This window comes from Amphiura filiformis, chromosome 13 (assembly GCF_039555335.1).
Source record: "Amphiura filiformis chromosome 13, Afil_fr2py, whole genome shotgun sequence".
Classification (NCBI taxonomy): domain Eukaryota; kingdom Metazoa; phylum Echinodermata; class Ophiuroidea; order Amphilepidida; family Amphiuridae; genus Amphiura; species Amphiura filiformis.
The window spans coordinates 43,398,947-43,422,000 of record NC_092640.1 but is presented as its reverse complement, the minus strand read 5'-3'; the positions used below and the strand labels follow the sequence as shown (position 1 = coordinate 43,422,000).

The following is a 23,054-nucleotide window of genomic DNA, read 5'->3' as shown; positions in this document are numbered from 1 at the left end:
TTTTACATTGTTTAAGCCAACAATACATAAAAAAGGCCCAAGATATTCATTCATCATCATCAGTGTGTCATGTGTTTTAGACCATGATTCCGATTTGCATGGGCTTTAATTTGGAAAAATACATGTTATCTAACCCTAACACCCAACCCTGCTTTTTGCTATCGGAAGTTTAAGAAGAAACGAAAAGGAGAGAAGATGAAGAAAGAAGTCACTTGGCACCCCAGGGATTCGAACCTTAGACCCCCGCATGCCAAGCACACAATCACGGACCGGTAGCTACACGGGATACACTGTCCCGGGCAGCAATTCTGTGAGCATATAACACTTAGGGTGATTGTGTCATCGCAGACCCTGGGATTCACGCATGCACAGTGGTTTTCATTGTGGTATTTTGTGGTATCTATGATTGTTAGGGTTAATAAACTAATAATAATATCACAGTTTGCTTGTTGTAAAGTCACTTGGTGGGCGCTTATAGGGCATGGGCGGTTAATGGAGCGAATATAGTAATTACCATTATATCAAAAATAACATAAAATATTAAAATTATGAACTAACTGCTAGCCTATACTCAAGATTTGAATGCTTTGAATTGTGCCAATTCTTAGAATTTTGTGATGTAAATTGTGAGTAAACATGCAAAATTTCATACGTACACAGTACGTACAGAGCTTTAATCTTATCAATGACCTTTTTGTGTGAATCTTTGTTGACGAATGATACCCACTGGTCAATGAGATTGGCCCCCCTCGGGGGGGGGGGGGCAGCTATACCTAGTCTCGGTCCCAGCTGATTTGTGCTCTTCCATCACTAAACAAACTGTCTGGCGACAACCTCATACTATGTCTTTTCCAATTGGCTGAACATCAACTCAGTACAAAACCGAGGTAAATTGGCTGTCAATCAAGTGTTGGGCTTCAGCACATGCAGTGGTTGATGGACAGCTATGCAGTGCTATACCAAGCCTTTTATCAAATCTTACCTTCATATCCAGATGTAGCACTTTTTGAGTGTGCATGAATTTGACCCCTTCACAAATTTGCCTCATGAAAAATGTGACTTCTTTTTCTGTCAACTCAAATTCATCACTAATTACTCTGTCAAATAACTCTCCACCTGATACACTGTCAAAAAATAAACAAAAATAACAAAATTACAAATGTACTCTATTTTGCTATTCCACTACCATATTTGTGACATGATCTGGTCCATGGGGGCCAAAGGCGGCAAATTTGAAACTGAGATAAAGGTAAAAATATGGAGGAGAAAACAATAAAATACATAAGAAAATAGACATCAAAAAACTTCATAACTTTAGAACCAAGTATGCTAGACCTTTGGTGTTTTCAGTAAATTTGATAGCCTATTGTATGTATAATTTAATAAATACAGTAACTCAATTTTCAAAATGCCTCCTTTGGCCCATGGACCAGGTTAAGGTGTCACATTTACTCTATAAAACGCCCGGTGGCATGGCATTTTCGAAAAGTGGGGTGGTGTTAGAAGTGAATTTTCAATGAAAAACCCACAAAATATGACTTCCGAATTCACGAAATATGACTTCCTGTTTGAAATTCAACAGGGCGGCGCCTATACAGGGATCACATTATTATCGGAAAATACTACAAAATTACATTTGTAAGTGCATTTTTATTCAAGAATGCAATTTATTTAGTTAAATATGTGAACATTCTACTATATTGTGGAGATGAATTGAATGGAAATGTAAGTTAGAATAGGATTTGTCCATGCAGTTTTGTGATCATGACATGCCAGTTTTAAGCTAAATTACGATTCTTACATGCTATGGCATGGACATTTCTGCTTTTTGATCAAATTTTCTTTTAAAGAAGATGAGAGGGCATTTCATAGAAGGGGCATGTTTAATAGAGTAAACACGGTATATTACTAATAATATTACCGCATAGACTGAATCCTTACCGTTAGTATCGTGTTGGACTCGTGAAACTATTCCCGCGCAATTTTGGTCGTGTGCCATAGCACAACTATTTGGTGCGAACTAATCAGGAAATGTAATGAATACGCTGGTTAATGGCACTATAGGAAAATTGCTAGTTTTGTGTTCAACGTGGAACTGTCGGTACACCAGCAACTTTGCGGATAGCAACACGAGGGCATACAGTGCGCGAAGCCCGTATGCAGGATTTCATTTGGGGGGTGCTGATTTTGAAAAAGTGGACCTTTTTCCACGGGGGAGGCATTTTTGTGAAAAGTGGACAAAATTTGGACTTTTTTGTCCAAAAAAGCGTAAAAAACCTGATTTTTTTGCTCGCTACACTCGCAAATTTTGGGACTTTATGTATACTTTTCCTAATTTGGCACTCCCTGCGTATGGGCCTGGTGCAGGTGCAACATTTTCAGAACTGACCAATCGTGTTTGTGCAATATCATGTGTTCGCATCCGCTTCCTACATACATTCTATATGCCATGTGTACGAGGTGGGAAAGTTCTACAATGAACACTAATTAAATAATTTTCCTATAGTCATGGATTCACTGAATCAAAAGAACCTAAAATATCATCCAAAAAAGCGGATTTTTGCAATTTTGTAAAGAGAACAAACCCGGCAAGGGATGAGACAGAAAAAACCTAAAAGAGTAAAATGTCACATGTTGGAGAATTTGTCTGTATGGATGCTTATAGCTATAATCAAATTCAGTAAACCTTTGACGAGCGCGTATTGTAAGTATACATCGCGTATTTACTGCGTTGGACACACTTGTCAATGATTGGCTGCTGAGGCGATCTGCTGTTGCCGAGTGGAAATTTATGAATGAACTGTGCACCGTACGCGTTGTTAGCGCCGAATTTGCAACATCACGGTAGTCGCGCTCGTCAAAGGTTTGCTGCATTTGACTTTACATGCAATTGAATGGGGCTTCATATTTCACTGCTGTTTGTTTTTATGTTAAAAAATGACAACTTATCCATCACTTTTTTTAAGCATTCCTACGAGTACGAAACATTTCTTTTTTATGCTTTCGATGGGATACACTAACACTATGGCATAGTTCAATAACCTCAATTAAACAATCATAGTGCAAAATTTGACCTTGAGCTGCAGAGTATGAGTTTTTGAACCCAAATTTTCAAAGAATGTACAAATGTATTGGGCCCAGCAAACACAAAAACGTTTTTAAAACGTTTTAAGGGAAAGGGTATGAACGTTTGGACAGTATTTATTGTGGGACATTAGAGCACATCAGACATATCGAATTGCATTCTGCATACGAAGAATGTCCTTCTGATATCAAATAATTTTGATTTTTTGAAATTCGCAATGTAATACACATTTTATGGCAAATCATTCAAAATTGATATTTTTGATATTTATCAGTACTCGAAGTAAAATATACAAATCTGATGATTTATACTTAAAGTGTATGTAGGTGGGATGAAAAGCCGATGATCAATTGAAAATTTTGACCTTTCGTATTGAAGATATGGATTTTTTTCCCAAAACACACAAAAAAATTAGGTCTTTTGGGAAAAAAATCCATATCTTCAATATAAAAGGTCAAAATTTTCAATTGATCGTCGGCTTTTCCACCCAGCTACATACACTTTAAGAATATATCATTAGATTTATAAAATTTACTTCGAGGACTGTTATATATAAAAAATTTGAAACATATCAAATTTTGATAATTTGTCATAAAATTTGTATTATATCGTGAATTTCAAAAAATGAAAATTATTTGATATCAGAAAGACATGCTTCAGTATTCAGAATGTAATTCGATACGTCTGAGGTGCTCTCATGTCCCACAAAAAATACTGTCGAAACGCCATAAACGCTCATTCTAGATCCCTTAAATAAGTTATATTTTGGGTTTTGGTCTAGGTAAAAACGTTTTAATACTATACTATACTACTATACTATGCAGGCACTTTTATAGCGCTCTTACAAAGAAAACCATGTATCACAGCGCTTTACAAAAGAAAATAAAGAAGAAAAAACATACAAGAACAAACAACAAATCAAATACCAAATAAATGAGTCTTTAGATTAGACTGGAAGCTTGCCAGCGTTGGAGAGTGGCGGATATGGCGAGGGAGTTTGTTCCAAAGAAAAGGTCCTGCTACAAAGAAGGCTTTATCACCAGTTAGAGTGCGTGTATGCGGAACAATGAGAAGCCGGGTGTCCTGGGCAGAGCGTAATCCACTTCTACTGGGAATGTAAGGCTGAATGAGTTCAGTGATGTATGATGGAGATGTTGTTAGGTCCATGAAACATTTGTAGACAATGGTTAACAGCTTGAAATGGATGCGACTAGGTATTGGTAACCAGTGGAGTTCACGAAGGAGAGGTGTGGCATGATCATACTTTTTGCCTTGAAGATGAGCTTGGCAGCACGGTTCTGTAGACGTTGGAGTCTGTTTGAGTCTTTCGATGTAATACCATAAAGCAGGGAGTTGGCATAATCAAGCCTAGATGTTATAATGGCTCGAACTGCATCTTGACAGGCAGCTTGGTCTAATAACATTAAAATGTCGGGTTATATAAAGGTCATAAAATCGTTTTAAAACGTTTTGTATGAAAACACACTACAATATTTTTAAAATGGTTTCGAAATGTCATTGTAAACTATTTTTGCAAACTTTTTGGCCAAATATTTTGTGAACACTTAAATAACATTAATTATGTTAAAATATTTGCACCCAGCAAACACAGAAATGTTCTTAAAATGTTTTTTACAAAACGTTTTAATAACATTTAAATGTCGGGTTATATAAAGGTCGTGAAAACATTTTAAAACATTATTGTAAATAGTTTGGGTAAACATATTTTGCAAAATATTTTTTCAACCCCAAATTAACATTCAAAAATGTTTTTGGAATGTTATTAAAACGTTTTTATGCCCTTTATATAACCCCACATTTAAATGTTTTCTGTAAAACATTTGTGTTTGCTGTGCAGTAAAATACAAACAAATGTTATTTAATGTTATGAAAACGTTTTATACCATTAATGTACCCTTTATATAACCCGACATTTAAACGTTTTCTGACAACCTTTTATAACCTTTTGCAAATGATGTCGAAAACGTTTTGTGTTTGCTGGGGGCTACAGAATTGTGTCCCAATAGATGAGCATGTTGTGGATCCTAGTGTAATACTGCCTCTCCTATCATCTTCATCACAATTTTACAGCTCTAAAAAAAGCAGGATGGAGATTGTAAAGAGGGGAGGAGCCAGTATTCACTGGCCAGAGTGCCCATCTCACTTTTGAAGCGCTTGTGCCAGACTCCTCCAAGTAATGTTGCTGCTGGGTGGGGAGAGGCAATAGGGGTGAAGAGCCTTGTCTAAGTGCAAACATCGCAGGGATTTGAACCTGAGACCATGACGTCTTAGACAGGTGTGCCACCATGCCCCCTCCCCAACACAGGATGAACATTATATAATAAAAACTTACTATTCCAAAACCAGGCACATGTTTTTACCAGCTGAATAGAGATCATAGAGCTGCAAGAGTTTTGGATGCTGTAGAAGTTGCATGATCCTCACTTCGTGGTCAACCTATAATGAATATGGCAAACAAAATGTAAAAGATATTCAGAGATTAGAAGATACAAGGGTAAAGCCATGTTGTAACATTTCTATAAAAAATAGATTTTTAATTGTATTTTTTTTCCGGCAGACTTGCTAGCATCCAGCTTCCATAATTGCTAATGATACTTTTACTCACACAGAGCACTGTTCATAATAAAACTTTCTTCACGTTCATCACTAGCACTTTTGTATACAAAAATGATCCTGAACTTGTGTTGCCAGTCTCTGATGAAGTTCAAAGATGAAGTTCAAAGTTGTGACAGAAAGTTTGAGGTACGTCTTAATGTTGTGTTGAGATCACAAGTTTAAATAATTTTAATTATTTAAAATTACAATGTCTACCAACACAGATACACTTCCATGCTCATAATAGTGAGGTTACTGCTTTTTAATCTGTGACAAATGGAGAATGATGTTCTCTGATGATGTAATCTGATTTGCATACTCTGATTTGCATACTTGAGAGTTTCAAACGAAACCACTGAAAAAATGTACTAAGATGGATCACTCTTCATCAACTCGCTGAGTAAAGCTATCAGGATCTGAGTGTGTTTCTGTACAAACTCACCTCTTTTCTATCTGCTTCTTTTTCTATTTTGATGAATTTTGCTGCTAGCATCTTCTTTGTTTTCTTTTCTACACACTTGTTTACTGTACCAAATTTACCCCTGTCAAATGAATTAGAAGAAAACACATTTGTTTAATACACATTGTTGTGGGATCTGTCAAGGCTTATCAAGATGAGAAGTTTTAAACTGAATCATGGAAAGGGAATCTGAAATAATATCTGGACTAATCATAATCATGTTTATGTACCTTGTTTGGTTGGTAGAGTTGGTAAACATCATCATTTGTGATGCGATCAAGCAAAATGAGTCGGATGTCAAGAATATTGATTTTGAGATGTAATCAATAATAGTCTTCAACTTCTTTTGTATTTTATTGTTCTGGGCAACACTAAGGCTAGCTTCAGACTCCGTATTGTACGTACAATATTGTATGTACAATACTTTTCGTGACGTCAAAAAGTATTACACGTGCAATAAATATACGTGCCACGACGAGTTGAATCAGATTAAATAACGCGCTATAACCCTGACGGTTCATTGTTTGCTAAATCCAAGCGAGGTCACCAGAAAATCTATGCAAGAGAAATTTCTACTGCTGCTGATGAAAAATCCTAGAAACGCGTTTGGAGGTTTTTTCTGCACTTTACCAGTAGCCCTAATAAATTCATAAAACAATAAAAATCAAATAAAGATTTAGGGCAAATGTTTTTACTCACTGCTCATCTGATCCACTTTCCCAGGAAACTAAATACCGATACTCCTTAGTTTTTCCCTGACTTTCCAGACATAATTATGAGTAAACATCAAATTTAATGTTTACAAAACAATATCAATAATGTAGGCCTAAAAACATTAAAAAAAGGGGGCCTAAGAGTATGTCTATTTTTAATCATATACTAATTCCGCCATGCCCAAACATATCTTATTATGAAATCGTGTAATGGAACCCAAATTCCAATCAAAAATAAAAACAAATTTGTTATCAAATACACTAGGCCTATACATTGTATTATAGGAATTTAATAGATGGTTCATTTTAATAAATAAATAGATTAACACGGGTAATGGACAAGAAATATTTGGCAATACCGGATTTACCAGAGAGCCAGTGGATAAAGAAATTAATTAAAATTAAAACAAATTAAATGAGAAAATGAAAGCAAGGACATTTGGCAAAGTATTGTTTTAGAATTCGAAGGAGTCCTAAATGTTATCCTGGCCCCAGAACACTGATTAATGTAAATTCGACCCATAGTTATTTTATCTACTTTTGCCAGCATTCAACCTGTTCAATGTGATTTATGCCTCAACGTTGTATCGTGCACAAATTATGATTCGAGACTATTTCATTTGACACGGTTGTATGGATTTCAGAAGATCGGTCCTATAATAGATATCGATTAGAGAATTACAGCAACAGGCTTTGAGGATGCCGTAATCCTCTTGACCATCAACCAATCAGAGAGACATATTTCAGAAATATATTCGTAGGGTTGCAACTCTTTCAACTCTGAAATATATATTTCAAGTAATCTCGTTTCACACTTTGGCTTGCAATAAAGCCACGAAGGGGCGGTAATATTATTATACGATTTCAGTCAAATATTGGTGCAAATATACGATTTCGGTCAACTATTTGGCTATCCTTTGCCCAAAATTATGAAATGTTTATTAGTAACAACAACTCTTAGGAGGGTTTTCGAGTAATTTTAGCGAAATAATGAGGTTAAATAACTCGAAATTTTGGACGCTTAACTGGTGTTCTAGGGGAATTAAAATATCACAATTAACATGTTTAATTCAAAATCGTTGTCCTACAAGCACATGTTCAGATTGTGTGAACATTACAAATACAAACAATAAGGTTGAAAAATAAAAAAAAATATTTAAAAATGATTTTAAAAGATCCTCTATTTTGTAGCTTTATGACACTGAATAGGCCAAATATCTGCCTCTGACGAAAAAAAATGTTTTCCATGCTGATTTATTTTTGTAACAAGTACCGTATGTCATTTCAGAAAGAAAGAAAAAAAGGCGGATATTACTTTTTAAAAACTCAACCCATTACTATTAATACGCCTATAATTAATGAATGAAAAAGTATAGAAGGCGTTGCATCCGGTTCTGATGAGGGTGGAGGGGCACAAGCCGTTTTCGGCAGTTTTCCTGTGGGATTTTCTAATATTTCAGATCAATGGGGGGAGGGCTTCCGTGCCCCTAACGCCACTGGTTACTGCATTAACACGTTTATGGATGTATTGTGATGATCATAAGTAGGCCTATCATAACACGCCTCAACGATATCAATATGTAAAAAGGTGTTGCAAATTCATAACACAGCGTGTTATAATGTAACGAATGCTATGCCAAAACTTTAAAAATTAACAAAAATATCAGTATCAATAAAATCAGAACCAGAATAAAATACAAAGGCCTACAAATAACACTTTTAAACTTTCTAAATCAATATATGACTAAATATCAGTTATCAATCAATCAATCAATCAATCAATCAATCAATCAATCAATCAATCAATAAATAAATAAATAAATAAATAAATAAATAAATAAATAAATAAATAGGCCTAAATAGATAAATCTATAAATAAATAAATAAGATCTGAATGTGCCATTTATATTATTATTACAATTTGAATATTATTAATATTAGTATTAATCTGACGTATTATTAACTTTAAAAAGGTGCCCATTGATTATATAATAATTCAAGTACAGTTGAATCATGGTAGGTATTATGATACCTACCATGGTTGAATCAAGAAGACATTAAAAGATGTTCATCATTCCGTGCACTCACTAAATTTAGAACTCTTAGAAATTTGGCAACTCCGTATCAATTAAGCAACCTATGATTGTAGCAAAATATATATTTTCCGGTACATACTATTTATTGCACGTGTAATACTTTTTGGCGTCCACGGAAAGTATTGTACATACAATATTATACGTACAATACGGAGTCTGAAGCGCTTAAAATGGCCATATCTCTGGAACCATAAGTCTAATTATGATGGGATTTTCAGCAAAATAAAGCTCTGAAAATGGCTCATATAATGAGATCACAAAATGAATTTTGATTTTGATCTACATCAGACTCATTTTGCTTGATCGCATCACATTTGTTTACCAACTCTACTGAAGAAATCAAGAAGAACAGATATCATACATAATGCCTTAATCAACATCAGCATACAGTGATCATACTAAAATGACAGTTGATATGTTCATTAAATTTTGAATTCCTTATTTTTAAAAAAAATCAAACAATTTCAATATAGTGTCACAAATACTGGACCAGAATGACATGATAATGGATTTGTGTCATTTTGGTCTGGTAAGTGTGACACTTTTCAATTCTTCAATTAGAATCTACGGTACAGATATGACTCCATGAAAGTGTTTGAATGCTAGTCTTAGCAATGAGCTGTTTACAGGACAACACTATTTGCAATGAAAAATGGGCAATGTTTTTAGTAAAGCTTGTACACAGGGGTAAAACCTGTATAATGACCACTGAGTACCAAGTGTTAGAGTTCAACCCTCTCCAAATGGGTGTCACCTGCAGACGACAAGTTCTGAATTTTCTTTCAAAATTAAAATAATTCAGCATAGTATATTTTCATGAACATATTTGGAATCGGCATGCAAAATGCATTAAAATGAGTACTAACAAGCCCAGTAATTGGTTCAGTGGTTCTTGAGACAGCTTTCAGAAAATGAAGCCTAAAGCGCTCCACAGACTCCAGTATTATGCGTACAATATTGTATGCAGCATATCTCGTTATTTAATCTATTGCCATTCTATTTCCAGTAATGTTTAAGTTCTAACGAATGTTTGATGATGAAAAATCGATAATATGTTACATGTAATATCTAGTAGAAATATATTATCGATTTTACGTCATCAAACATTCGTTAGAACTTAAACATTACTGGAAATAGAATGGCAATAGATTAAACAACGTAGATATGTTGCATACAATATTGTACGTACAATAAAAAGTCTGAATACTGCTTTAGGCCAGCAGGCAAAGTATTAAGGGTAGACAAGGTATTGTTGGTCGATGCAGCCAAAAAATATTGATTTTCATTATGTAAACCAATATATTATTTAAAAAATAACACTTTGATGTTTTGCAAAAGTTCATTCTACAAACCATATACTTTCAAACCTTGCTTGATTTATCGTTGTTAATGAGTTATGTACGTTTATATAAGTGTTGCAGGTGTTTCAGCCCTCCTACAACATAACTCAAGAACCACAGGACCTACAAAAATATATCTGTGATATTTGAATTCTACACTCGCTATGAAATGAGCAATGCGATTTTTGCCAAAGCTGACTACCATTCGCAAGATGCTGTGAACTATACCAAATCACAACACTTTAAAATAGTGTCAAACCTTAATGGAGGTCCCATGTCATATTCTGAACAATTATGACACATACAGTTTCTTGTTTCAGCATTTTTTTTTTAATTCAGGGGCCAAAAAAAGTAAAGGATCCGGCCTATTGTAGAGTCAGTCGGGTTACGCCAAAACAATGTTTTTTAAAGCCTTACATCTAAAAAGAGTGAAAAATCAAGTGGCTCAACTACCAAAAAATTACTGGTTATAGGGTAGAATATATCATAAATTTCAGGCAAAGTGGTGCTTTAAATGCTCCAGGGAGTTTAAACCATCATGACAATTAGAAAATGACACATTCTTCTGTACCTTTTAACCCCCTGAGCACTACCTGCCAATCTAACATTGGCTCTGATTGGTCAATTACATGATATCTTCATTTTATTCACCAATCAGAATGGAGCTTTGCAAATAATTCACCCCAATTTTTTGTGTGGTGAAATTATTCTAACAATGTTGCTGATTGGTCCAATTGATAATGAAAACTTCTTTTTGACCAATCGGCAGGTTGTTCTCATGGGGTTAACACATAAAACATGAACTTCATTTTGTAGTGCGAGACCATTTTGCCTACTCTGGGTATTACATTTAAGCATAAAACTCTGATTTGTATTAATTTGTGTGCAATTGATAGATTTTCACATCTGATCTTTTCAGTCACCGTACTTGCTTTGTTTGTTAGCTTCCCGTGTGGACTACTTACTTTGGATTGGTTAACTTTCTTAACACGGGTCTCTATGTAAAGCTAGGCCAATTTCTGGCCTACTAAAATTGGCTATGATGTAACACGTATACTTTACTTTTACTGTCATTAGTTATATAAACTCTTTATGACCATTTTATTATTAAATTTAATAAACATCAGTATAATTTTGAGTTCCGACATGCGTTCATCATGATTAATAATAACATATCTTTATTTATCATAATTTGACTATGGCATAGTCTATTTGAGACCTTGTTATTAAATTTTGATAAAAATAAATGAATACTTACTTTCCCAGTTCTTCCCTTATATCATATTCTTCCTTGATATTTCCTTTCTTAGCTGCTATTTTTCTTGGTTCAAAAGCCTTCTCATCTGAAATAAACAAATGTTGTTGTTATTGTTTGTTAAAGCAATTTCATTTCTTTGTTCATTTCTTTCAAAGCTGATTTTTTAGGCATATGTGTAATGTTTACACATGTCAGCCAAATTTGTTGTATTTGTAGATCAACAGAGCAATTTCTACATAAAGTCATATTATGACATTAAAGCCATATTATAACATTTTTGTTGAGAACGCCTTCAAGAAAATGTTAAATTCTGGTTTTTGCACGATTGTAATGTACTTTAGTAAACAAAGATAGTCTGCAAAAATCAAGACTTTAGGTGCTGTAGTTTTGTCAAAATCCGAGATTTTGAATAAAACACCGGAACCGTCGTTTATTATTATGATGGAAATATTATTCGAATCATTATGCGATAACAGAGTACATTACACGGTGTCTTGGGTATACATACACACCCTACACATCAGAGGGTCGTGCCGTATTACAACCGCTGGAGTAACTTGTATTGGCGCTAGTAGTAAATTCCAATTTTCTTTGCTTTACCTCACTTGTTCGGCTCAAAATTAAATGGGGACATATCTGACAGTAAAAGCTAACATTTTATGGAAAATAAATACTAATCTATTTTGACAGAAATGTTATAATATGGCTTTAAGTCCCTCACAGAACTCCATGTTTAACTGTCATAGCCATTGGGTTTTCTTTCACTTTACCTTGTTATTTCAGTTTTAAATGGAATGAAATCATCCTGGCAGTTATTACTAATATTATTTCAGCATTTTGGGTAAAAACAAAATTAAACATTTGACAGAAATCGTACATAAAGAAACGCGGTGGATGATTCCAGTTGAAATTCCCCCCCCCCCTATGGAAGACATGATTAATGCAGAGAGTACGAATTTCAAATGGGGTTACCTGAGTGGATGACTCCATTTGAAATCTACACACCCTGTGTGAGAGGTAAAAGGTCATGTCTTCCATAGGGGGTGTATGGATGTCAACTAAAATAGCCCAAACTTTTTTGGTTACGTCAATCTTTTTTGAATGAATTTTGTAAAACCTGAGTTTCTTTTAAATATGTTTGTAATGTTTACATATGTCCCCGCATATGTCCCAACTTACACTTAATTTGAATTGGCCAAATTTGGTGGGTTTTTGTTGGATGAATTTGACATAAATACGCCTGGAGGACCATCATGAAGTTTTTTGAAAATGGAATAAAAAGGTTTGGATCAGCAGGATTTATGGTCGGTCGGGTTACGCCATTAAATATTTCTTATTTTACGCCTGACCATCTCGTAATTGCCCATCACCAGACTACTGTTTACACTGATGGAATGCAAGGTTCAAATGACCAATGTCTCCTCACTGTCCTATATACTAATTAAATTAGCTTACATCAATTACAACTTGACTCGTTTGCATCTCTGTCACTAGGATCCACAACATGCTCACCCATCAGGGCACAGTTCTTTAAACCCAATACATTTGTACTTTCATCGAATGTCCTTTGAAAATTTGGGGACAAAAACTCATACTCTGTAACTTGAGGTCAAATTTTGCACTATGGTTGTTTAATTGAGGTTATTGAACCATGCCATTGGGATGAGGCCATTGTGGCCCATAGTGTGTGCAAGTCTCTGGTATCTTGAATATTGGGCTATTCCATCTGAAATCCATACACCCCCTGTGGAAGACATGACCTTAAATCTCCCACACAGGGAGTGTAAATTTCAAATGAATTCACCCATTCAGGTAATTCCATTTGAAATTTACACTTCCTGTGTGGGAGATAAAGATCATGTCTTCAACAGAGGGTGGATGGATTTCAACTGGAACAGTCCATTGTGCTATTGGTTTGTGACAGCATGTCTATGTTGGAATGTCAATAACGCAGTGCATTAGAGCCATGAAGGGGTCACGGCTCTTGTAAAAACTATGAGAAAAATGTGAGCACTAGAGATGACTGTGACCAAGCTACTAGGCCTGCTCTGAGGTGAAAATGAAATGCTCTCCCATGGTGCTGTGCGCCATTTTGCAACATGAAGAGTTCTGATGTAAAATTTGATGTATTCAAAGGTTGTCTTATCAGGGCTGGGCCTTCATGTATTTTTTTTATTAACATTGTAATTTTATTAAAATTTAATATTGATTGATTATAAAAGGGGTGGGACCTGATCTACAGCTTAATCACCCATTTTTCTTCATCAAAACGGAGATTTTGGTATCAGAAGAAAGCTCATGTGATATGATCAAGAGGAATGAGTCACATGTTGGCAATTTTCATTTAGAAGTTTTTACATCATTTTCTGGCAGTTTACATATGCTATAATTTGATGCAAACCCCATCAAAATTGGACATCTGGTTTAGCAATTTATCAATGGCTGACAACAGTGTAAAACAAAAGAATTTAAACACTGTTTTTGACAATATCTCAAAAACAATATTAGCGACATCTGACTCATTCCCCTTGATCATGTCACATATTTTTCTCATCACCCAGTAAAATTTAATGATCCTAATATTAATCTTCAAACAAGTAAATCATACACTTCTATAGGTGTACCTTCACCTTCGGTTCACCAAAAAATTTCAAATGGAGTCACCCATTCAGAGGTAACCCCAGTTCAAATTCACACTCCCTGTGTGGAAGATTAATGTCAGGACTTCCATAGGGGGTGTATGGATTTCAACTCTCCTAACCCGAATAGTATACCATAAAAGCTCGATAGTTAGCATATGTGCTTACTATCGAGTGCTTTTAAAAACATGAAATTGTACCAAAGTCCGCGCTTTACCAACTGAGCTAATGGGGTTGAAACACACATTTTAAGGTTTACTTGTTCGTATATAACTATGTTTATCGATGATTTGCTCAAAACCCTTTACACTTTTGTGGATGGGCTTTTCATGTTTGCATGTTTAAAAGTGCTTGATAGTAAGCACATGCTAACTATCAAGTTTTTACGGTAATCAGCATCAAATTTGGCTTAAAAATCAGCATCAAGATTGGCTTCATACATACTAACTTAGAAATGCATGAAGGGAATGCATTAATACTAGCCGACCATTCATTGTGCAGGGTCCAAGTCGGATGGTATACATTGACGTCACTCTATGGTGTTAGGGGTAATGGAACCTTTTTATTAGTTCATCTATTTATGTGCAAGGTGCAATGGGGCAAATCCTTGGCAAATTAACGAGACACAAGATACTGAATGCTACTCTCAGACATGTTGGAACTTTGCCGATCTTAATCATTTAAAGGCTGTAGACCAGATTGACAGCCTCACCTCCCTCCACACTTTAAACCCACCAAATTGCAGATTTTGGTCTCAGGTGAAAGCTCGTATTTTCTCCATAACCCCAGTAAAATTTTAGGCCTGAAATATGTTTCGAGTAGATGGTATGAACAAAAAACATGATAATATTTTCTCAATTTTTAGTGAATTTAGAAGATTGTACAAATTGTTTGGGTTATAGATCTCTGAAAGGCACTTTAATAGACTTACATATGAACTAACACAAGGAAATGAGTCTGACATTTTAAATTAAAAACATACACATAAAAAATGTTGATCACAAAAAGTGTAATTTTACAAATTTTTGACTTCTGACTAGTGTACAATCCACTTCAATTTGAGTACTGGCACAAGTACTTTATTGACAAGAACAAATGTTGAAGTGCTGTCTTTGGTAGATAGCAATGTAAAGGTGTATTGTAAACATAAAACTATTTTTAAGGACACTCCAAGTTCACTCTAAAAAGTAAAATGTCCTCATCAAAATTATTTGAAATTTGTCTGAATGGTATATATCAAAAAACAGGAATGGCAGTCCCAGATAGGTCATTTGATGATATGAGTAGTGAACCCCACGCATAGTTAATTATTCATGTGAGACAGTTTTTTTACACATTGACCTCAAACAACCTATGACCTCAGTGTGAACTAGCAGATTTCAAAATATCAAAGTGACCATAATGTGCGCAAGGATGCTTTCTTAAATTTGAGATATCAGCAATGGCAAATGTTGCAGAAATCATCAAGTTATGAAAGAGATGCAAGGTACACATACAAAGGTGCAGTATTCGCTTCTGTCAACGTTTCCCATAGCAGACCCCATTGATTAGGCTATTCCATTTAAATTCCACACTACCCCTGTGAAAGATTTTGGAAATATCTTCCATAGAGGGAGTATGAATTTCAAATGGAATGAACATATTAGGTACCTCCATTTGAATTTCATACACCCTCTGAGAAAGATTCAACATGAATCTTCCACAGAGGGAGGGACGTTTCAATTGGAGTTGCTAATGTGTTCATTCCATTTGAAATCCATACTCCCCCTGTGGAAGATATTTCCAAAATTTGAATCCAAAGCAGTAATGGCATCTGGCAGTAAAAAGTTGTCAAAGTCCCGCAACTGTTTGTACATAAGACAAGTAGGATAGGATGTTCTTTGCCTTCCAGGTCTTCTTTCGCCATGCAATGTGGTGCAGAGAGCATATCTTCTCCAGAGTTCTTCTTCTTGCACCCTCAGGATATGTCCCAGGAATCATAGTTGTTGTGACTTGACTGAGTTGAGAAGATGCTCAGTGTTGGTGATGGTATATATCCTTTCATTACTGACATGGTAAGTGTGCTTGATGTTCAGCATTAGTGCACATATCCGAGGTACAACAATACTCAACAACAGTTCATATGCATGGTGCAGTGCAGACATTGGGGCTTGGATATTGCAACTTTGAATCTGTATCTTCCACCGCTTTGCGTTTCATAACTTGGTGACTTCTGTATCATTTGCTGTTTATTTTATCTAACTTAGGTCTTTAATCCATAATGTATGATTTCCATCAAATTTTAATTTTGATATTCTTTACTGAAAATGCTGAAATAATATAGGTACATGTAATAATAAGCCAAAATAGAAATAATAAGGTAAAGTGAATGAAATCCTACTGACCATTTGTGACCGTACAGCACGAATGAGCCGTAATTTCCCTAAATTGTATTCTGAGTTAGTGTAAAATGTGTATGAAGGTTGTATTCATCGGTAACTCACGCTGGCGCGACATCTATCTCATTTTGATAGTCAAACACCAATCAATAATCCTATTATAGAGGGTATGCAATACGACATCACTCATGACAGAGTCATCCTCATTTAAATAAAATTCTGTCCTCCATAAGGTACCACAGGGCAATTCGCATGATACTACAATAAAATAGGTTATAGGTATGAATGGTTGTGGAATCGATCTAGAGACCTGTCCCTCTGTCATCTTAAGCTACCGTAGAACTGTCCTCCAGCATGGCTGCCATTTCAATTGTTATACCGTTCCTTTCGCCGTGAACGGTCACATTTAACATGAAGTTTTATGGGTTTTTTATGAATACGACATTATTATGTCAAAATTGCTCTGTTGACCTGACAAACAGAACAAATTTAGCTGATTCCATTCTGGTGTATTTAAAGTTGGGACATGTGTAAACAAAAAAAATATGCAACAACAAAAAATCAGGTTTGAATAAAACAATTTCATATTATAAGATTGTACATAATGGCTTTAATTAACAATTATAACTGCATCTCACTTTAAAAAGTTTCCACCTAAGAAAGAAAACTATTAAAATATAGTTCTCAATTTGTCTGGAAATGTAGAGAAAAATTAGGTCCTTGTATTTTGATGTTAATCTATTCCAAAGATATACATACCTGGTTCATCTTCTTCATCTACTTCATCCCCTGTAATCATAAAATGAGAGAAGTTATATATTAGCAAACATTGAGTTACGAGGAGCAAGAAAGAGCTGTATGGAGACTTTTCAAAACTTTCAGACAGATCAAAGAAAGAAGGACACATTTCACAGGACACTGCTTCAGGAGTTGAACCCAATAACAAATTTATCACACATTTAAGGGAAGGGGTATGAACGTTTGGACAGTATTTATTGTGGGACATTAGAGCACATCAGACATATCAAATTGCATTCTGAATACGAAGAATGGCCTTCTGATATCAAATAATTTTGATTTTTGAAATTCGCAATGTAATACACATTTTATGGCAAATCATTAAAATTGATATTTTTGATATTTAACAGTACTAAAGTAAACTTTATAAATCTGATGATTTCTACCTAAAGTGTATGTAGGTGGGATGAAAAGCCGACGATCAATTGAAAATGTTGACCTTTCAGTATTGAAGATATGGATTTTTGTTCCCAAAACACCAAAAAAAATTATGTCTTTTTGGGAAAAAATCCATATCTTCAATATGAAAGGTCAAAATTTTCAATTGATCGTCGGCTTTTCCTCCCAGCTACATACACTTTAAGACTATCATTAAATTTATAAAATTTACTTGAGGACTGTTATATCTCCAAAATGTGAAAAATATCAAATTTTAATAATTTGTCATAAAATTTGTATTATATCATGAATTTCATAAAATGAAAATTATTTGATATCAGAAAGACATTCTTCGTATTCAGAATGCAATTCGATAGGTCTGATGTGCTCTCATGTCCCACAAAAAATGCTGTCGAAACGCTCAAAACGCTCATTCCAGTTCTCTTAAGTAATTCTTCTTGTAAATGAAAATAATTTCAAACATTCGGTAGAACAGTAAAAGTAACAGAATTAAACCAGAAAACCCGGACTCAATTGCTATCTTGATACCCGCATGGAGCAAAAATTAGAGGTATTCAGTTGTATTCAGTTGTATTCAGTTGTATTCAGTTGTATATGGAGTTCAGGTTCTCTGGTTTTGATTCTGTGGTAGAAGAAGATTAATAATCCAATATATTTATGATATTGCGCCTGATCCTATCGACCCTATTTCGAGCAACAGATTATTCAAAATGTTGATGTACACTTAAAATATGAGGTCATCGACCTAGTATGACACATGGACATAGTATGACACAGCTATTCTAGGTTTAAAGGAAGTCTCCGGCAATCACAACATTATGCCTTATATGTTAGGCTGATGATAATTGAGCACAAATTACCATGATGTAATTGCCCTAAACAGTCAGATTTTGAATATTGCATGTTGAGTGGCGGCTGTTTTTATTCGTTTTTTTTATGGTAAATATGAGTTTGTTTTAAATAAAACCATGTGCTTTGTGCTTGATAATTTATTTTAGTTGATAATTTATTTTCTAACATATAAAGCCTATAATGTTGTGATTGCCGGAGACTTACTGTATGTACTAACCTAGTACAGCATGAAAGTGGATATTTACAAGTGGATATGTGTGCTTTTATGTAGCTTGGGCAAACTGACATATAATATATTGAGAGAGCAGAAAAAATCAGAACTCGGCTGGGTTTGAACTCCAGACCTCACGATTACTGTTTGGCTATACCACCGGACTACCTGAGTTCACAGTTGGTACACAGGGAATCTCAGCTTGTCATGATTGCATACTCTCTCACGGTATCTGTGTCTTAGCAGCCAACTATATATTAAAGCAATAATGTGTGATTTTCATAAAGAATAGATTCCTCTTGAATTTGAACCCCGAAGTGACTGATTCTTTCAAAGTATGCCGCCGATTTTGAAATTTTTTTTCACTGATAAACGCCCCCTGTTTGGAAAAATGCAACACCCTGGGGCGTTTATTACAGGCAATACAGTATATGCTTCACCCTGGCAGAGCGAAAGACAATGTAAGACACAATGCGAGGATCGAAAATCAATGATGCAACCCAAGAACAAGTTAACTTAAGTTCACAAGAAGAGACATGAACTAATGTTGAGTTCATGACAGCAGGACACTAAAACCATGATGGAGTAGGCTGTTCCAGTTAAAATCCATACCCCCCTATGGAAGGCATGATTTAAATCTCCCACACAGGGAGTGTGGATTTCAAATGGGGTTACCCGAACTGGTGACTCCATTTAAAATCTACACCCCCTGTAGGGAAGATTAAGGCCATATCTTCCATAGGGGGTGTATGGATTTCAACTGGAATAGCCAATGGAAACCCCTTCACAAGAAAACGACACCAGACCCTTGCTAGAATGTATGCCCATCAACAGCTGATGAACCAACTGCAGCAAAGTAATTCTTAGATGAGACATGAACTAATGTTGAGTTCATGACAGCGGGACGCTAAAACCATGGCGGAATGTAACCCCATCAAGACTGATATACCAACTGGTTAATATCTGCAATGTTGCTTGGCCAGAGAGTCATCACTCAACCCAACATACTTCCATGTCATGACCTAATGTAAAGTTTCCAACAAAACAAATGATCACGAATGAAGAGATTGAACATTTATAAGTAAGCAGCAAGCAGTGGCGTAGCCAGGGCTGGGCAAGGGAGGGGGAAGCTTCCCCCTATGAGAAGTATTTCCCACCTTGCCTCCACTTTTTCCCATAACCAAATGGATTTAAAATTGTTTGCGCGCGCATCAAAACTCAAGACATATTCTTTGTTATTTTCCACATCTATACGAAACAGATTTGTATTGCTATGTGCTAATTTCACTAGTACAATAATAATATATTATTTGAAAGTAGATAGTTCACAATATATAATGCTGAGTGAAGAAATTGAAAACAATCTTTTATTTTCCGGTAGTGGTTGAAGACAGGTAGGGCTTCAAGGAAGAACATATGATTAATTGTGTTTTCAACTGATTGTGTGTCCCAGATTAAAGAAGAATAAAAGACAAACAAACAAAAGGAAGAAAAGGGAACATTCTAATATAATTTTCCTGAAAGGACCTTTTGAAAATGGCATGAGCAGATGCAACAAAGTTTTCCATATGCAACCTCAATCCCACCTTTTCTTCATCAAAACTGTAAGATGTTGGCATCAGTGGAAAACCCACATCCTCTCATTGACCCTGTGAATAGTCAGGGGCGGATTTAGGGGGGGCGCAGCCGGCGCGCGCCCCCTCTATTTTTTGCCTAGCAAGGGCGCCGGTAACTTAAAAATACCAGAATTGTAAGAAATTCAAAAAAAAGGAACAAATTCGGCCATGAACAGCAAACAATGGGCCAAAACCGTTGAGTTTTCGAGGGGTAACCCCTTTAACACATTTTTTCGTAAGTCGACCAAAAGCGCCCCTTTATCAAAAATTCCTGGATCCGACCCTGACAGTATACCATTGAATGATGTCTTGTTTGGATTATGTAGGCCTATCTTAAGTGGATTAACCCAGTTTTTCTTCACACAGTGGGGCTTCAAATGCACACTTATGACTCTCATGTCAAAAGGTATTGAAAGAATGGCATGGAACTGCACAGATAGGGAGTTGGAATCAAAATACTAGGAAATCAGTAAGGAGCTATAAAAATAATTATCTGTCTCCCCTGGTAGGTAAGTTTCAAAATAGCCTGCCAAAAATGCTTGCCCCTACACTATTGGTATAACCAAAAATCTTTGCCACCCCCTCCTTGCACATGACAAATTTTTGGGAACCCAATTTACGAACCTGAAGTAGTCTCGATATATAATGCGAGTGTAGCGAGAAGGACATTTTGCATATTTGAATGTTCCCATACTGTTTTCCTAAGCCTTTATATAGCATTTTATTTAATTTCCATATGTGTGCCAAACATCTCTTGCCCTTTTGACCTGCCAAAAATTGCTTGTCCCTTTTTTTGCCCTGCAAAAATTGCTTGCCCCCTTTTTTGCCCTGCCAAAAATTGCTTGCCCTCCTCTTTTTGCCTGGGGGCAGATAATTATTGCAGCCCCTAAGATCTATACAGAAACACAATTTAAAAAAACAATTTGAGTGAACCTATAATATGGTACATATTGTCAGACTCATTAGTCGACACAATTTTGCAAGTAAACTGAGCATGTATGCAACATGATGTAATAAACTCTGGTAGGACAGGGATTCCTGACATGCCTACCATTCATGACCTAGGGTGTTAACACTGCTAATCAGTGTCATCTATGCCATCCATGAATGCTACACACAACCTTTTCATATTTGCGCTGTGATATACGGTTCATAAGTTTGAGTGGTCAATAATATGTTGTATGGAGTCACAGAGTCCACCCACAATAATATTAAACTCCTTTACAGTAATGTAGTGATTAATGTATGTGACGTCCCCCACAAATGGGTTGTAATATTGGCATTTTCACTTACTGGATACTGGACAGCAGTCCAGTGGATAGGCAACTTTTCCTCAAAATAAGCTTTACATTGATATATGTGACACAATCTGGTCCATGGAGGCCAAATTTGAAATTGAGATAAAGGCAAATATATGGAGTAAAAAACAATACATAAGAAATAGACATTATAGAACCACATATGCTAGACCTTTGGTGTTTTCAGTATAATGACAGCCAATGTTTGTATGAGGCAATCATTATAGTAACTAAATTGTCATAAATGCCTCCTTGGCCTCCATGGACCATGTCACATATTACATGTCCCTGCTGCTTGTTTGCAAGGTAATCAAACTCAGCAAAGAGTTGGGAAATAAATCCTTTATTTTCTATTGTTTTTTGAGAGGTTTAAATGTTGGCAGAGCTTGTTTTGAGAATAAGGTCTGCAGACAATACAGATCATTGGTGGTAGATGGTCACATTATGCTCTAATTAGAGATTAATGACTGTGCACGAGTTGTTTTAAGGGTATTGTGATAGGCCTACATATAAACATTTTACTTTGGAACCATGGGATATTCCAAGGTCCAAAGCAAAATGTGGAGATGTTTCACAATACCCAGAATATAACTGATGCAAAGTCACACATTGTATTTGTGTTCTCTTCCATAGCAAGCACACTTGCTTTATATTCTGTAGATAGTATACTTACTATCTGTTACATTCATTACAGAGTACAAATGCTATCTTCAGTAGATAGCACAAATGTTACATTATCTTCAGAAGATAGCATGCTTACCACAGTGTGTCTTGTCTCAAGTTAAAAGTAACACCATAAATGCTACTTGTGCTGTCTTCAGTACATAACATACTTGCTGTATATCTTCAGTAGATAACACACATGCTATTTTATCTTCTGTAGATACATGTGCTGTGTTATCTTCAGTAGATAGCACATGTTATGTTATCTTCTGTATATAGCACACATGTGTTATCTTCAGAAGATAGCACACGTGTAGTTATCTCTAGCAGATAATACTTACTATCTGTGTTATATTCAGCAGATAGTACACTGTGTTACATTCAACATGTTCAATATATAGTATAAATGTGCATGTTCTATATTTAGTAGATATTGAAGAGCTTTGTTTCAAAACCCCTTACATCCACTTGAGCAATTTTGAGAACACATCAAAAAATCATCCAAAAAATCACTGATATAAGAGGATTTTCAACAAAAGCAGTTTTTGGCGAGATGCTCATCCTACCTAAGCATCCTGCCAAAAACTGCTTTTGTTGCAAACCCCCATATATCAGTACTTTTTTTTAATGTT

General features: G+C 35.4%; 1 protein-coding gene across 2 annotated transcripts in view; it reads right to left on the bottom strand.

The window, feature by feature from the left end:
- Nucleotides 1-23,054, bottom strand: part of LOC140168395 (myosin light chain kinase, smooth muscle-like) — a 44,579-nt gene that overhangs the window by 6,186 nt on the left and 15,339 nt on the right. For both annotated transcript variants that reach the window (XM_072191777.1, XM_072191778.1), the window contains exons 4-8: nt 17,345-17,374; nt 11,569-11,653; nt 6,144-6,243; nt 5,439-5,542; nt 983-1,124 (exon numbers count right to left, since the gene is read on the bottom strand). In XM_072191777.1, the coding sequence (XP_072047878.1) occupies nt 983-1,124; nt 5,439-5,542; nt 6,144-6,243; nt 11,569-11,653; nt 17,345-17,374 (461 nt within the window). The remainder of the gene's footprint in view (nt 1-982; nt 1,125-5,438; nt 5,543-6,143; nt 6,244-11,568; nt 11,654-17,344; nt 17,375-23,054) is intronic.